The sequence below is a fragment of the Centroberyx gerrardi genome, chromosome 11, assembly GCF_048128805.1.
Source record: "Centroberyx gerrardi isolate f3 chromosome 11, fCenGer3.hap1.cur.20231027, whole genome shotgun sequence".
In the NCBI taxonomy this organism is placed as follows: domain Eukaryota; kingdom Metazoa; phylum Chordata; class Actinopteri; order Beryciformes; family Berycidae; genus Centroberyx; species Centroberyx gerrardi.
This window is the reverse complement of record NC_136007.1, coordinates 1,847,284-1,866,018: the sequence shown is the minus strand read 5'-3', so window position 1 is coordinate 1,866,018 and position 18,735 is coordinate 1,847,284. Positions and strand designations below refer to the sequence as shown.

At 40.2% G+C, this 18,735-nt stretch overlaps 1 protein-coding gene across 1 annotated transcript; it reads left to right on the top strand.

Moving 5' to 3' along the window:
- The first annotated feature begins 13,525 nt into the window (after nt 1-13,525).
- Nucleotides 13,526-14,473, top strand: LOC139922494 (odorant receptor 131-2-like). Its single transcript, XM_071913023.2, has one exon. The coding sequence runs from the start codon at nt 13,526-13,528 to the stop codon at nt 14,471-14,473; it is 948 nt and encodes a 315-aa protein (XP_071769124.2).
- Nucleotides 14,474-18,735: the final 4,262 nt, after the last annotated feature.

Genomic DNA, 18,735 nt, shown 5'->3' with positions numbered 1-18,735 from the left:
TCCTAGATCCTAGTTTGCCTGACTGGCGTTATGACGTCATTGACACCGACGTTCACCGACGTTCACTCGAGACCCGATGAGCCAGGTGTGTAGCGTGCAACAGGAAAACGGAAAGCGGTGAAATCGAAATACACTCGTTACGTTACGTAACATTATCATCGTTATTTTGAAAGAGACGGAGGTTAAGTGTTGTGAGACATTCTCAAATTTTCTATCGTCTGTTTCCTCAACATTGCGGTTGTTCCTCCAGTTCTGAGGTCTCGGCCCAGATGTTGCGGTTGAAAGTATCAAGTCCATGTGGTGGAAAAAAAGAACATGACGCCGCTGTCAGTGGCGGTTTATTAAGATCTTATGGATAAATTGACGCCTCTGGTTACTGGTGTTACTGGTGTGTAAACTGAAAACACAGGCAATGGTAGACGCCATATTGGTCTGAAGTAAACGTTACTATGGTTACAGACATTATTTACAACCATCGCGAGGTCGGAGGAGTGCAGTAACTCCTGTTACCCGTACAGACACAGTGGTAATTTTACTCCGCTCTGCTCCAGTGTGAACCAGAAATATGCAAATTCACTCTCATTCATAAATTCGGTCGTCACTACCAAATTCTGGCAGTGTGTACGTAGCTAACTGTCAAAGGTTTCAGCTGCTGCCTGAAAATGCTGACATGCTAATTTTCTTAAAAAAAATAAAACATGTCCTCCTAGGTTAGAAAATCAGTGTCTGAACATATTTGTTGTTTTAATTTAAGTTGAAGTTTTGTGGCCTGCCTGGCCAACTAAGGTGTTTGGAGAATGTTAGATCATCAATTTGCACTTAATTGTAAAGAGGACATCCTTGTTTAGACATTTTATTTTAATTTACAATTTGTTTCATTTAGACAAGCATCTGCTGTTAAAAGCTGATTTATTTTATTCAACAGATTCTATCATTTGCTTTTTGCACTGAAAAATATATAACAAAGAAAGAAACCATTATAAAAGAAACTGTAGGAATAGGTTAAACTTCAAGTTGAAAATATTGTTTTTTTTGTACATTTTATGTCCAAGCAATAAGGAAAGAATCTTCTACAGTCATAATTTGTTTCCATTTAAACTTTGTTAAAAATATCGTCATTGTATGAACTGAAGCCTGTAGCGTGTATCGTTACACCCCTACTGTTGAATATTATTGAAGTGATAATTTTCCTGGAGGAAAATAGTACCATTTTAGAAGACGTGATCTCTGTTGTTGTTGTTTTTTAAATATTGATTTTTTTTTCGAGAAGTTTGTTTTCCAAAATGAAAAATTATATGGTTTTGGAATGAAACCTTTCATTTGCAGAGTTTTACTCTTTACATTTCAGGTCATGAGGTTAAAATCTGTAAATGAAGGTTTTCATACAGACACACACACACACACACACACACACACACACACACACACACACACCACCTCAGAATAACCATCCCTTTTTTCTGGAGATGCTGTGTTGAATCAACCATTCAACAAAACATTTTTGATCTAGGAGCCAATAACTTACCAGCTTTCTACACAGACGCTCTTGATGCTCTCAGACCTAAAACAACACAACAGACATCACATCCTTTTGGTAAAACTCGCTTTCACATCATTCAAATGCAAAAACTCTGATTCAGCGATTGCATAAAAAGACCAATACTTTACAAAAAAGACAAATAACATTAATACTATTACTACTATTACTACTACTATTACTACTATATAATATATAACTTTCCACAAAGACAATAGCATTTATAATGTTGTAATAAATTAGTAGTAGTGGTTGTACTAGAAGCTAAACCTAACCCTACACCTAACCCTAACCAACTCTAACCCTATAATAATAATAATAATAATAATAATAATAATAATAATAATAATAATAATAACAATAATTCAGTGTTTTTGAACAAAGGAAACATCAGCTATAACAGAGGGAAGACTTCTACTTCTGTCTCTATTCAGGCCCACTAAACAAACTAAAGTAGTTTATGACTATGTTACAGTAATATTATCATAATGAAATAACTTTACCTTCATGGTTGAAAGTTGATAGTTGATGTGCTGAGCAAACCGAGCCGACTCTTATAAAAAGTTGACCATTCAAGTCACACCTCCACACGACAGTCCAGCCACCAATGACAGTGAGGAACAGGTAAACATGTCGCCGGGGGGGTTGAATCTGACCCTTGCCCTTTGGTGCATGTCGTCCCCCGTCTGCCCTCACTTTCCTGTCAATCTCTTCTGAACTATCAAATAAAGGCAAAAATGATAAAACCATAATTATTTCCGTTGATACACCATAATAGTGTGGTTATTTATATGGATAATGTTTAACACTAGAAAGGCCAAAGCCCATCTGGCGTTGTTATTTTCAATTTTACGTTCCTCCAACACTGAAAATGCAATTTCGTCCTCCTACCATAACGTTTCCTAAAAATGAGGGCTTTAAATAACTGGGTTTTTGTAATTCTAAAAAACTTAGGAACTTAGGAAATAGATACAAGCACTCATTGCAATTTGCATAAAACCCTCAGTACATGGGTATGTATTAATGCGTGTCTCTCTGCCCTCCGGCTCGCTCGAAGTACGTGAACGACTGACCCGTTGAGACAGACAGGCGCAATGGAAAACCTGTGAAACTAATTTCCCACAGATGACAGCAGGCCCCTCTCCCTGTGCCAAAACCAAGATCGCCAGTAAAGACAGTTTTCTTTGTTTATGTGACATGGACATGTTAATGCACATCAGGGACTGTACAGTTGCTGAGGTGCACAGAGATCCATCTCTCTGGGAAGAAAATGCAGTGTCAGGTGGGCCAATGGACTGGAACAACTATGTGATGTCCAAATGATTTGTGTGTAGTACCTGCTCACACAAACCATCGAAGCTGTGCGCTGACTGTGGGACTGAACGGTAAGAGAAGAAAGGCAACCCGTTCATAAAAGTACAAAATCAAAAAGAAAAGCACATTGTCCATATTTGGAGCGGCAGAGCAGAGAACACTGAACACAGCACATATTGTTTTTATCTTTGAATCAGTTTATTTGTGCAATTTTGCATTATTTACAAAGACACTGCGTGCGTAATAGCACACTGGAAATATTTGGAACACGCCGCATATTCGCCATTGTTTTTTGACAAGAAAGTGACAAGAGGGGCGCATTTATAGTCATTTGCATAGTTAGTTCTGGGAGGAGACAAGGCGGGGTGAGAGGCTTGTGCATGTCCGCTCAATTTCACATTGATTAGGATGTATATAGGAAAGGTGCGCAGGACCTGCGCACCTTTCCTTGTGAGTACGTTATCTTTCAGTATGAAATCTACGCAGACTTTTATACATGAGGCCCCAGGGCCGATATATAGTCCCTGCCCCGATTTCATTGTGGGGGACAACAAAGTGACCTGGAACATTTTAGTGTGTGTGTGCATGTGTGTGTGAATGAGAGTGTTTGTTATTCTTATTTTCTCTGTGTGTTTTGTCTAAGTTTGTTCAGCAAGAAAGCTCAGATTCTTGCTTTACTGATTTAGTCTCCATCTTTGGTGCTAAGCATTGCTTTATTTTCTAAAAGAAAAAATAGATTAATTTGATAAGATTATTACATAAGCAATGTTCATTATCCCTGTTTCATTTTGACTTCTACTGGTGTACACGGATAGCTTCAGTGAGCACTTGCAGGTTCATGGCTTCAGTTTAAGGCAGAAGCCCACCGTCTGTCCTTGAAAATGGCACAGCGCCATCAGGCTGATGAGCCGCCTACTCCACAAAGCAACCCTGTCGCCTATCGGCAGAGATGCAACTGCCACCCCCAAGGCATGCCTTCACACGGTCCTGTCAGGACCAACAGGCCGCAGACACACTGGAGTCCAGGACACAATAAGGCTACCCCCTTGCTGCACATTATAGGTGCTCCCCTTCTGCAGGCTACCAAGGAGTCTGTAATGGCAAATCTCAGGAGTACTGAGAAGAGACTGACTAAAGGTCCTGCAAAGGCTGCTGTCTACAATGCTGAGGTTCAAAGGCTGCTTGACTCAGGATGCGTAATCAAACTCAATGTCCATACATCTGTTCTCATCTCATCTGTAAGTCCCTGCAACTACATCACTAAAGAATTCAAGGCATCTGCTCTGTGTCTGTCTCTGCTGCTTACACAAGCCCCACAGAGCTCCCCCTCATATATTTTACTTCAGCTGGTGTCTACTGAGTAGCTCCACTGGACCAGTTGGGGGTTTGGTGCCTTGCTCATGGGTATCTCAATGATAGTTGTTCAGCAAGGGAAGAACATTTCTCATTCACCACATCCAAGCTGGTATTCGAACCAGAAACTTCCCGCTCACAAGTCCACTTCTCAAACCTCAAGGCTGCTGCCCCCCAAAAGTCCTTTCTACATGTTTGATGTCCAACTCTGAAAGCTTAGTTTACAGCTTATGATGATGATAATGATGATAATACTTTATTGTCAGATCTAGTCTGAAATTTTTCTTGCATCACAGCAGCTCCATTTGCAACATCACAAAAAAGACAAAAATTAAGACAGGACACAAAGATATATACATTCAACATATCATTACAATCACAAAAGACAGTATTCAAGGCCCTTCAACGTGCATTTGATCTGGGATTAAGCTCTATATTTAATTTTAGGATTGACTGGTGTACAAAAGAGTGCTTCAGTCTAACCCTATTAAATCGTGGAACCCTATATCTCTGATTTGATGGTAACAGTTTGTATTCGCTGTTCAGGACGTGGTCGGAGTCAGAGACGATGTTGTTGGCCAGCCTTAATATGTTATTATGGTAGGCTGATTCATAGAGTTTCTCAAGTGATTGGCCTACGATCTTTGAGCAAATTTTTATTTGGTGGAGCAGTTTTGACTTTAAAGTAGTGGACAAACACTTGTACCATGTATTATTACAATACTGTAGAACACTCATAATCACAGAAGTAAAAAACAAAAGAAGAATTTGTCTACTTGCCCCAAAAGACCTAAGGCGGCGAAGAAACCAAATTCTTTGTTTTGTCCTTTTACAGACAGTTTCAATGTGGTCTTTCCAGGATAATAGATGGTCTATCATTACACCCAAGTATTTATATGAAAATACCTGATTGATTTTTTCATTATGGATAACAATAGAAATTTTATGAGAGTCAGATGGTGAGCCAAATACAATCTCTTCCGTTTTCTTTGTGTTCATCTCAAGAGCATTATTATCACTCCACTCGACCAGTTTGTTCACGCCAAGTTGGTGCAGCCCAGGGTTGCCTGAGTTACTTAACAGAGATATTAGAACTGTATCATCAGAGTACTTTAAAATATATTGATTTGGTGTATCTATACGGCAATCGTCGGTATAAAAAGTGAAAAGCATGGTTGAACTCACACAACCCTGGGGGGCCCCAACATTGGTCATGATGGCAGATGAAAGGGTTTTGTTCACCTTTACAATCTGTACTCTGTTAGTGAGAAAAGAGGCATACCAATGAATCAAATAGGGATTCAGTTCCCGCTGGACCATTTTTTACACCAAAATGTCTGCTTGTATTGTGTTGAAAGCAGACGAAAAATCTAGAAAGAGGGCTCTTGCGTAGGTGTCGGGTTTGTCTAAATGTTTAGAAATTATATGAACCAAAGTGGCAACAGCGTCTTCTGTACCACAACCCTGCTTATAAGCAAATTGATATGGGTCAAGTTTGTCTTTTGTTGTACTGACAAGATATCGGAGCATAATTCTTTCTAGAGATTTCATAATCACTGAGGTAAGGGCTATTGGTCTAAAGTCCTTATGTTCTTTTGGACATGGAATTTTGGGTATTGGTTTTATATGCGAAGTTTTCCATGACAGAGGGATAGTGTGATAAGATGAAACTTGAATGATCCCCATGGGAAAATGGGTTGTCTATCATTAAAGTTTCATCTTATCTTCATCGTAGCTTGGCGTGATTAAAGCTGCAACTAGGCAACTTCGCACATTGGTGGCCACACAGAAATCCTGTAAAATAACCTGAGTAAACTGGAGGGAGGCACTTCTTATATCAACTACACAAAGCAATAGATTGTGTTCAAAACCATCTTGTGGGTCCCACAGTTACATAGGCAATTATGAGACTAGGGAAAAGGCTTGGGTACAAGATTGTGTACTTACAAGTGCAGTTATTGAACTACATTTCCCATGAAATGGCTTCTCTTCACAGTAAGGAGTGTACCAAAATTATTCTGGTTGGTGACAGTGTACACTAGACTTTGTAAACTTTGTCCCTCAGGCTAGCTCTGACTAGACATCTTAGCCGCCCCTGATATTGCCTAAACTCTTCAACATGGCTTGATTTGTAATTATTTTCACCACGGATAATGCTGTATATTGCCAAAGAAGGAGTTCATATGAATGATTGTCACCGTCACGTATTTGGAACATTTCGAACTACTAAGTTGTCAGTCGAGAAAATGGTTCGCACTCAAAAAATAAACTTTTATGTTCTCATAAATGCAAACGTTTCGGCTAGTGCCCTCTTCAGTCTGCAGATTAGTTCTTAGGCACCAAACAAAGCGAAGGTGAGCAGATACTGGTAATGTAGTGTGAGGAGCGTACAGTTTGTAGTTTGCCTATATCAAGTAATCTGCAATGTACTGGAATAGACAGGAGTGAACCGCAGCCGGGCTGGGATGACGTCGACTTCGGCTCCCTATACCAAAGGATACCAAAGGGATGAGAGAGACAAAAGTTCTAACACTGGTGAGTCCAGCTTTCTCTGGACGGAGCGCTTGTTCTCTGCTGTTTAGGAGACACTTTTGGATTTCACTGTTAAATTTGGATTCGTCACCTCCTGCGTGGAAGACTTCCCACCAGTCCAACCGACACCAGAATTAAATTTGGACAAACAGGGAGAATCTACAGCATCTCAGTTAGTAGGGATGGGATGCTGTAGCCCCACTTTATGATTTAGCTGATAAGACAGCTGGAGTTTTGCGTAAAAAATCTTGCCTAGTGCAGTTATTTACATGATATACAACCTTAACCTTTGAGGGCATCAGGTCCAAGTGAAGTTTTCTCTTTTCACTTTGTACTTGTTTGTACTTTCAGTGTCTTGGTAAACTTTGGCAGATTCTGTCTCCCCAGAGGTAGCCTGTACATCATCTCCATGAAGATGCCTGATAAACACACCCATGGTAGGCTTTAATCCTGTCAATATTTACTGAAAACATTCATGACAACCCTGAAGATTAGAAAGGTCAGTAAGGGTTTGAATATTTAATGTGTGTAAATGAGTTACCAGGGGACCGGATCAGACAGAAGGGATTTCTCTCTCTGACACCTCAGAGGATTTCAGCAGTGGAAAAACAACTTTGCCACAACAATAGTAACGTAACAAACTTTGTTTGGAGTAGTCAGCAGAAGTCCACCTTTTCTGACTTATGTCCATATTGCCGTATTGTTTTGTTGTTGGTATGAGACCTTAAAAGAGAGTCAGCTATTTCCTTTTATTTATTTATTTATTTATTAGTTTATTTGTCAGGGACAATGCAAAACAAACATTGTAATAGGTTACAATAACATGATACAGTTGTGTTGCATATGGGATTTCTAGCCAAGGCTAATTTGCCACCCCTGTCCCTGGTTAGGCTTTTCTACTACTTAAAAATGGTCATAACATATCATCATTACCAAAAGTACATTAGTTAATTGAACACATAATAAGTAGTGACATTCTCATACGTGTGACATGATCATACAAAAATTACAATATTTACATCACATTACAATCATTTTACATGTGTTGCGTAAGTGTATGTGTGCACGTGTGTATGTTGCCAACAAAGAGAATGGACAGTCTTCTCTTATTCTGTATCTTAACCATATGTTAAACTGGAGGCATGCAATAGAGGGTTTTCAGATGACATAACTCACCCTCTGGCAGCCATATTAAAGGTCCTCAGCTCTTGGGCCTAACCCAGCGGTGGGTGTGAACAGTTGATGTTTTTCTAATCGTATAACTTGTCCATCAAAATAGATAGACATGATTAAATTCTGTGCTGTTTTTGACTGAACTGATCATTTCATCATTGACCTATCTGACTGAGTTAGTCAGCTTAGATACATACAATTATGTACCACATGGCATTCAGGATATAAGATATGAGGACGTAGCTGTGCTTGCTGCTGCCTATCCAGCGACAGGTGGACAAGTCCAGCATGTACAAAGTGGGTGATCATGTGCCAATTTGCTCTTTTACTTGTCAGCAATAAGAACAGAATAACCTTAATAAAAAATAGATAAAAGAAATAAAATAAGGCAAAATAAAATAATAATAAAATCATGGCCCAGAGTCTTCGATACTTCCACACTCAGCAAAACACTACAGCCGAAAAAAAAAAGTTATATATGCTATAACTGGAAATCATGTTGATCAGACCATGTGGAAATGGACAAAAGCACACCTTTTACCAGAAACATATGATCAAGCGAATCTACAGGAAATACTATATGGATTGTATTATACATGTCAGTAAATTCAATCCACAATTGGAGGTTTCAATCATTCATAAGACACTTCATAGAGCCCTGTAACTCTGTGAGAGAGAATACTACCATATTTGACCACTAGGGGCAAAGGTGAATTTTTTGAGTTGCATGTCTGTAACCCATCAAAAATCTGTGGTAACATTAAAGGGATTGATCACCCAAAAATTAAAATTGGGTCATTATCTACTCATCCTCATGCCAGTACAAATGAGTTGATGAGTTTTTTCTTCATGCAACGTACCAGGAGTTCGCCAGGCTCACTGCCAGAGAAGCTTTCTTCCAAACAACTGCAGTAAATGGAGGCCAGTCCTTTAGGCTTCAAAAAGGGTAAAAATGTCCATAAATGTTCTCCATACAGCTCATGCAGCATAATCCAAGTCTTCTGACGCCATACGATTGCTCTTTTATCAATTATTTAATGCAAAACGAGTCTGCCTCCGTTGTATTCAGCTTCCGCATTCCCAATATGCATATATGTAAAAGCTTTCATGAAGTGGATATAGGTTGGATCACTATTGTGTTAAATCTATTGGCAATGGAAAGTAACAACATTTTATTTATATGAAAATGCCACAGATTATTACTTTAATGTGGAAACCAGGAAGAATAGGCGTCAAGTCAATCCAGGAAGCCTCCATCTTTATTCACTTCCATTTGTCTCTTTTGTGACTGGGAACTGTTTCAGAGAACCAACTTGGAAAACTGGTCAAGCTACATACAAGCAACAGAGTTGGAAAAGTGAATTAAACTTAATCATTTTGTAGAAATGCTATATGCTTTATCTAGTTCATAGTTAGAAGGATTCACCCATGTGAAGCTGTAGTCCTTGTTAGCATGAATGAATCCCGCAGGGCCTAAACTTGTCAAGGCCTGAAAGTTGAGACCTGTTGACAAGTTCGAGGAAAACTTCCACTCCTGAGGAGCCAATTAGAAGGGAGGTGTCAGTCAGAAGCCTCCCCTGCTCCATTATTAAAACATATCAATAATTCATTTAATCACTGGAGACATAAGCCTCCAGGTAATCACTAATGCTCTGGATAAATATTTACATCATTATCAGCTGTTATTTCTCAAGGGAGGTCAACCGGTTCTTCTGTGTGGAAGCCTGGAATTACTCCAACAAGGCCGTTTCAGGCCTTGTTGGAGTAATGGATGGCTGGATGTCCCATCAGCATGTGTGGGCCCCACACACGCTGCATGATGTGTGTAGTGGAAGAGCCAGTGCTGCTGTTGTTCACTGTGTTCATGGTGAAAATAAATACAACACTTTGTATTCTACATTTGTTGTGCTGATTTACAGCAAATAGCTCTTCTTTGGTCTGCAAATACAACTCAGCAATGTTTCACACCGCTGTGCTGACCATAGACTGTAAAAACAGATGGACTAGTGAGTGTGATGTCACCCATTGACTTCTGAAGGGCCGTTTTGATGCCTGGAGATTGTGTTTACAGTCGGCTCCATGTTGACATTTTTTGGAACCAAAGCAAGGCAAAGCATGGAGCCATGGTGGCAAAGTGCTGCCTACTATTGGCCCATAATAGGTGATGCATGGCGACCTGTCAATCACTAGGCAAACAACCCGAAACAACACCATGTTATATCCGTTATATCCTGTTAATGACACGTTAATGACACGTTAATGACACGTTAATGACATGGTTATTTTGAAAATCTCTATAAGGACACACATCTACTGAGGCCAAAACCTCGTGTGGAAAAATTTCATTGACTTTATATTTTTAGTAGAAGTTGGGTTGTGGTCCCATTGACTTCATGGAAGTTTTTTTTTAATGTTTTTAGGTATAATGTTTTTTATTTTAATCTTATAATATTGTTTACTTTCTTAAATTAAAATCTTAAATTTTAATGTTCCCATTTTATTCTACTCATATACATTGTCTCCTTTTCCGTTATTCTACTGCATTTTTTTATCTGTTGTGAAGCACTTTGAGCTGCATTTGCTTGCATGAAATGTGCTATACAAATAAAGTTTGATTGATTGATTGATTGATTGATTGATAGAGTTGGGCAGTTTGGAGTCTTTTTGGAGCCGGCCTCTAGCAGACGTTAGAGGAACATTTCACTTCAGGACACTTCAGTATTGGCTTCAAAATTCACCTGTGGTTTTTGCCACTTGCTGACTGATAATGCTAGCTATTTGTAACCCCCTGGGTTATTTTGTTCACAATCCTAGGATATTTTCTGTTTTCTGTGTGTATGTAATATAGTGTTTAAATGTCTGTAACCATTTACATGGGGGAGTAGTGTAATTTACTGATGACAGTGAATGCAGCATAAGAAGTTCGGTTGAAAGGTACAGTTGGTTACACGTGGGGAAGTGTTACAAACTAGCCTGCTTATTCTAATTTCACATCATATATTGCTGTTTGTTGTATTCTACCTCTAATTGATCAGTCATGAGGCAACGTCAAGTTCCTTAGCTACCATTGGCTGGGGGGCGGGAGAACTACAACAGCGCGTGAAGCAAGGCTGTGTGAGAGGAGTTCATGTTTTGGTTTTTCGCTGGACTGCCGTCTCGGTGTGAGGGCGGAGAGAAGCTCCAGAAATTCAGTGTAATGCTGTCAATGCGCTTTAATAAGTGTAATATTGAAGTTGTGAAACACAGTGATTTGCAGTCGCTGCTATGTTAAGTCAATACAGTGTGTTCAGTGTCGAAGTTTAGTTTGAGTTTCAACTAAGCTAACCGCTAAGCTAACTGCACGCTATCGCTAAGCTAGCACATGTGGACTTCGGACTTCATTAGCTTTGGTGCTAACCGTTAGCTAGCACCCTAGTGGATATCATCAGCCCGACAACGCACGGGGGGAAACCCGATCGCACACCGGGTGACCAGGCAGAGCCCAGCAGCATCCCTGGCGCCAAGGGAGGAGAGACTTTCCTCTGACTGTCCGGGAAGGAGTGAGAGGAGCCGCCGGTCTGTTGCTAACAGACTGAGGCAGACCGGACTCCTGGTGGTGAGTAACCCTGTTTTCATGGATGGTCACATTCATCGTATGTGTGGCCCAACGCACACCAGCCACGATCAGGCCTGCATCAGGGGGGTTTAATTTCAGGACTTTGCCGGCTTTTTGTTTGTTTTAATTAGAATGTGGGCCCACCAACATGTTATGTGTATTGCTATGTTGAATCATTTTGGGTAAGGTAATTAAAGGTACAATTGTTTAAAGTGTCCTAAACGTACATTTGCTGTAGTTCTACTACTGTTTAAGTGGAGTTGAGTAGACTACTTCCCAACAGAAGGGAAAAGAGTGAAATCCTCAACTGGTGAATTTGTTTACTTTTATTTTGTGAGATTTGCCTACAACAGGTAGCCTATTTGGGTAGTTATAATATTTTATTTTTTCACTATTTAGGCCTAATTTTGGTTTAATAAATATTTTAATGTTGAGGATTAAAACTGTTTAATGTGATTCATTTTTGCCAATGTGATTTATTCAGAGAGAGTTAGAGGTGCATTATAATTGAGACCATACACATACTTTACGGGTCTTTATTCTTTTATAAAGTAGACAGTCATCCACTCAGTACACATCAGAAGTATACAGCATAGTTAGTATTACTATTGAGTGTAAGTAAACGAATCTAGGCGCTGTTCATAAGGCCAGTAGAGCAGAACAGTGTTACATATTAAATTCTTGAGCCTAGAGCTAGCCACAACAATGTAAACAAAGTTTAACAAATAAAGTATACAAACAATGCAGTAATAAAATAGCAGTGCAAAATGGTAAAGTGACCATCAGCAGGAAGTAATAAAAATATAAAGTGGCAGAGTAAATAACAGTATAAAATAGAATATATAAATTGAATAAAATAAAATATATGTACACCTTTCAAAATATATGGGCGTATGAGATGGAATGAGGATGAGATGTTAAGTGCGCTTGGCTAAAGTGGGCAGTTCAAACTGTTTGTGGCTGCAGTGCTTAATAATGTTCAGGGCCTTCTTCCGACACCTCCGGGTGTAGAGGTCCTACACGGCTGGAAGCTCAGGCCTGGTGATGTGCTGCGCTGTTTGTACCACCCTCTGTCTGGCCTTGTGCTCCAGGGCGGTGCAGCTGCCATACCAGGCGATGATGCAGCCAGTGAGGATACTCTCGATGGCGCATCTGTAGACGTTACAGAGGATCCTGCTGTCTGTGCCGAACCTCTGCAGCCTGCGTAGGAAGAAGAGCTGCTGCTGCCTTGCCGTTTTGATGAGGACACCGGTGTGCCGGGTCCAGGACGGGCCCTCGCTGATGGGCCTGTCCAGGGACTAAGCACGTAGCCTTGGGGGGGCTCCAGTGCTGAGAGTCAGAGTGGAGGTGGTTGGAGATGGTCTGCCCGTCAGGAAGTCCAGGATCCAGCTACACAGTGTGGAGTTGAGACCTAGATCCTTGAGCTTTGTGACCAGTCTAGAGGGCACAATGGTGTTGAATGCTGAACTGAAGTCGATGAACAGCAGTCTCACATATGTGTTCCTCTGGTCCAGGTGGGAGAGGGCAGTGTGGAGGGTGAGGGCAACCCTAACCCTAACCCTAACCTTTCAAAGCTTCGAAGGAACACTTGTCATAAACTCATTAAGAAGGACGGGGAAAGTAGGGAAAATGGGAGGTTATTGGGGAAATGGTGGCAGAGAGATTACATCACACATTTCTAATCCGGTGACCATGCTGGCACATGTGACGGTGTCATGTGTGTAGGTGTGAGGACAAAGCTCATATACAGGATGGGAGGGCAGGCAAACCCTCCAGACCAGCTCTGCTCTTGTGGAAATAAAGCACAACCTCTAACCTGCTAACTGTCTGCACTGGGAAAATCGATGGATGATTTTGTATTCTACATGCAAACTCAATAGGTCGACATAAGTATCTCTGGTGTGGATCATTTTTGAACTTTTCTGGAATGATGCACTTTTCTTTGTAGTCTTCTGCTCCAATAACAGAACCAAGCTGAAAGATATTCTTTTTTCTTCAGATGCGTTTCTGACATGTTGAATATGCCACAGTCTAAGGCCAATATCACTGCTGGCCTGCAGTATCAAACATCACAGGAGCTAACGATATCTATCATTGTGTCCGCAGGGTTGAGCTGCACTTTCCTGTACATTAACAGTGTTCTGCTGTTCACCTTGAGGAGTAAGATGGTGTTTCGTGAAACCTCCCGCTTCATCCTGCTGTACAATCTCCTCTTTGCAGACACTCTGCAGCTGGTATTAAACCTGCTGCTTTACGTGTTGGCTGCTTCTCGGATAAAACTGACATTTTACGTATGTGGCACCCTCATCATGCTCTCAATTCTCACGACCACAATCTCCCCTCTCACCCTGGCGGTGATGTCGTTTGAGAGATATGTGGCTGTGTGCTATCCGCTGAGGCACGCGGCCATCATCACCATCAGAAGCACAGGCGTGTCGATCGCTGTGGTGTGGGCCTTCAGTTTCCTCAACATCTTTATTCGACTGTTGCTGTTATATTCAAACGTTAAATTCTCACTGACTCTGCAGATGAAGGACTTCTGCTCCAAAGAAGCCCTGTTTCTTGCACCGATCTCGTATCATTTTGACAAAGCATATGCAGGCATTCTCTTCCTGTCAGTGGGTGTGGCAATTATCTGCTCCTATATGGGTGTGATGCTTGTAGCCAGGTCTGCTTCAACAGACAAAGCCTCGACCAGAAAGGCTAGTCAAACTCTTCTGCTTCACCTGACTCAGCTGGGTCTGATTCTCACCTCTACCCTGTACTCCACCATGATCATAGCCATTGCTAGAACAGCAGACAGATTAGTTGTTGTGCGTCTCTACAATGTTTTCTTTGTGTGCTTCAGTATCCTCCCCAGGTGTCTGAATGCTCTCATCTATGGCCTCAGAGACCAAACCATCAGACCCATCCTCATGTACCACCTATGCTGTCAGTGGAGACGCTCAGCTTTCCTAACCAGTGAATGAAGTGAATGCTTTGAATATGTGTTTGTAATCGAGAGTCTCTCCCATTGCATCACAGACTACATCCACTTCTGTGAGAGCAGCAATGGCAGAACCCTGACCCCGGGCCACTTTTGAAGGCTTAATATGCAGCAACAGAACAGGCTAGAGCAGGGCTATTCAATTAGTTTGGAACGGGGGCCAGTTCATGAAAATGATCCCAAATGAGGGGCCTGAGAAATATGGCTTGAAATATGAGTAATCATATTAACAGCTACAGATACAGTAAAGTACAACAACATAGGAGTGCATATATTGTATTTTGTAAATGCATAACAACAACATCAGTGCATTGTATTGTATCAAGACACATAGGCCCAAGGCATTTCTACACGTTCAGAAATCAGTCCAGGTGAGCCATATCACAGACATTTAGAATTTCACTCATTTAACTAACAGGCAACATCCACTTAAGTGCACACAACTGTACCAACAAAAACAAAACATGAGTGCATAAAATGGTATTGAATAGAATTATAACAACATCAGTGCATAGTATTTTATCAAGGCAAATTATTTCTATATTGAAATTGCATCAGACACCTCAATAATCAGTCCAGGTGAGCCATACCACATCAATAGCTACATTAAGTGCATAATATGGCATTATTAAGTGAATATCAAGACACGTCAGTAATATTCAAACTGCAACATACAACCTGTTCAAAAATCAATCCTTATTACTAACTTGACTAACATACCTGTTACCAACATATGTACTTAGCCAACATTTGCCATCTAATGAGAGAAATGACATTTTTTCGATTTAGCAAGAGAAGTGAAGTCAGCTGTATACGTTGTCAGGGCAATACGCATACAGTGGTGCAGATGCTGGGCAGTGAGGGATGCACGATTATTAGTTTTAATGGCATTCATGTGTGAGAATGATGATTCACATGTGTATGTTGAGCCAAACATCGTGAGGATAAAAAGCGCAAGACCCCTTGAATGAGGGAATTTCTCGTGGCTGACTTCATGAGTCCAGAACTTTTCAGAACCTGCCAGCTGGAATGACTGTCGCAGGTCATCTGATGACTGAATGTCATTCAATGACGTTACCAGCTCCTTTGCTTTCAATGCAAACTCTCCCTCAACATTCACACAGAAAGGGTCCTTCACAAATCTCATCACTTCAGTGGGGATACTGAAATTATCAAACCTAGTGGCAAAGTTGGTTTTCAATGCCACAGGCACCGAGAAGAGCGCGTGGAGAGGCGAGAGCGGAGAGCAGAGCATGCGTCAGCCAGGGATGACTTTTTTACATTGATTGGTCCCGTAGGTATATTGGTCCGGGACAAACAGGGATAGTTGTGACACAGTGAGGCGGGACAAACAGAGTGGAAAATAATTGTGACACAGGATCATACAAAAATTATAAACTTAGTTATTTTATTTTTTTTAACTAGGCTAATTATTATTTTTTTTTAAGCAATAAGTAGCCTACTCAAAGTGCCAGTACAAATTACCTCGAGGGCCGGACCCGGCCCCAGGGCCACCAATTGAATAGCCCCGGGCTAGAGACATGGGGTCTACTTTTCTATGTAGAAAGCTATTGAGCTGCACTTTCATGGGAGTGGGGTTACTGATGGCAGGCGGCACTGAGTTGGGTTGAAATGCAATATTTTCTGAAATTCTCCTGCTTCCCATTAAGATGGCACAAATCTGACAAAAAAATGTTTTTTTCCACCCTCAAATACCCCAGTAACAATATCAATTCCATGTTTACAACGTTCCACTATGGGAGAAACAACAATAAAACTACAAAACCCACGCAGCAGGGCTTTTATTGTGTAGTGCTAAACAGTGCAAACTGTAGATTTTCTGGGTGGAAGGTTACGGTTTTGAAAAGGCAAACTGCTCAATATTACAAAGATGCAATACAATCTGAACCAAAAGTTTGATGTTATAAGAGGATTACAAAATTACAAAAATATACTTTTGTTGTCGCTATTTTGCCATGATTTTCTCAGCTATGTTTCACGGGCAGAAGAGGTATGTTCAATGACGAAACGGATTATGCAACGTTTAGAAACAGAACTCCCGGCTGCGTTCTTCTATTTAAATTGTGCTTATTGTAAAGTAGAGGGTAACAATACAGTCGTTATAAAGTGCTATCTTTTATGGAGTTTATTGAGATGCCACTGAAATAACTTGTTATATAGGTTATGAGCCAAAAGTATTTATTTATTTATTTTGCAGGTGACATCAAATACTAAAATGCAAGCGATTTTTTTTTTTACATTTGGCCTCGAAATTGATCTACAACTATATCAACCAATTTAAAAAAAAAAATAATATTAAACCAAAGAGCTCAAGCAACGAAATGCAGCAAACTGGAATCCCTTATTTGGGCAGAAAATGTAGGCTAGACTCTGTAACGCTTCCGTGTTTCGTGGTCTAGGAGAGAAAGCTGTAGGCCATGGAGTCTATTGAGCACCCTGTTGTATTGGTTTTATGTAGGCTAGTTTGGGATTAATACATAATACATATTTGCATATAATACATGGACATAGATTTATGTAGCATTTGTTATTGATTTATTTGATCTATGTACCGTTTAAGAAACCTACCTGATAGTTGCCACTAGGTGGCAGTATTGGTCAGTTAACGTCAGAATGCCTACATGTTTGGCAGGCCCAGAATGCCTTGTTCTTGAATATACAGGAAGAGAATGTTAGACTGAAGTGTGTTCCGGAGAGAAATATGGCGACTAGCCTAAGGTTATGCTACTGATGTAAACATGTTTGAGAACATTCAGTAAAGTGAACATAAGAACAACAGTGACGTTCCGTTCGTTTATTTCGTACAGAAGTTGTAGTTACGGTCAGAACACACCCGGTGCGTCCTATACAGATGCAAAAGGGTACCTTAAACGTTGTTACAGCGACGCCAAGGGATTTGACAAAGAGTCAACATAGGACATAGGAGTCTACTGGTACAGCATGAACCACGAAATTCAATACAGCATGCATTTCTATTTATTGTATTTAAACAGACTGAGGCAGAAATTAAATATGAAGATGACATTGTCTGTAATGTGTGTTCAATCTTATTAAAAGCTGTCATCTTAGTCCCCATTGTATTCTCTGCTTGTAGAGATGACAATGTCTCTCATAACATGTCGCAGCTCAAATGCCTTCTTTTCAATTCCCTTGAGCCTGGGTCCAGGGGATTGAAGGCCATTAAGTTTGCAGCTTTGACCTCATTGAAGAGGAACCTCTCAAATTGTTGTGTGATCACATCACCTGCAATTAGACATGGGAAAAAACATTAATAAATGTTCACACATTTACCAACCAAAATACAAAGATATCAAATAGCTTTATTGTCTTCTGGAAACAGTTGGGATGCATAATATGTGCTTTAACTTAAGCATGGCACGGCAGAGTAAATTTTCAAATTTAAACCTTTTACCTATATTGACAATTGATGATTAACGAGGCCCAACTAGGGCAGTCAATCTGAACTGATGATCATCAATAATAATAATAAATAATAATAAACTTTATTTATATAGCACCTTTCAAAACACGGTTACAAAGTGCTTTACAATAAACAGAACACATTAGAAGCACAGAGATTAGAATGAACTAAAAGCCATAAAAATAGACACATTATAAACACAAAGGGAGTAAAAACACAAAATTAAAAAATTAAAATAATAGACATGAAATTAAAAACAAATAAAAATCAAGTAAAATAAGGACTAATGACACCTATGAAATAAAAATACAAATGTGCCCCTACTGTGGAATGACTGTCCCATGATTCCAGCAATGTAGCCCAGATAATACCATTTGAATGCAGCAGATCATCTGTCTATGTATTAGTAACAATTATCCATGATATAGATTAGAGTGCTAACAAAATCTGTGATGAGATTGTGTAGCTCATTGCATAGAGCATGGCACTAACACTCAGGCAACGGATTACATGGCCTCTCATGCTAAAATGTGTTGTCTATATTATTCCTATTCTTATTCCTATTTGTAATTTACCAGCAGTTATTCTGCCTGACAACTGTTTATCCTGCACAAACTTCTGGATGAGACACTTCATTCTCTGCAAGCACACACCTGGTTCAGAGTACATTCTCTTTGGGTCCAAACACATCATGTTTCAAACTATGGGGTACTTCAGTGGACACTTTTCCAGAGCTTTCCTGCAGATGTTTGAGAGAGCATTCTCATTGTCTTTCATAAACTGCAAGACACCAAGCTCACTTA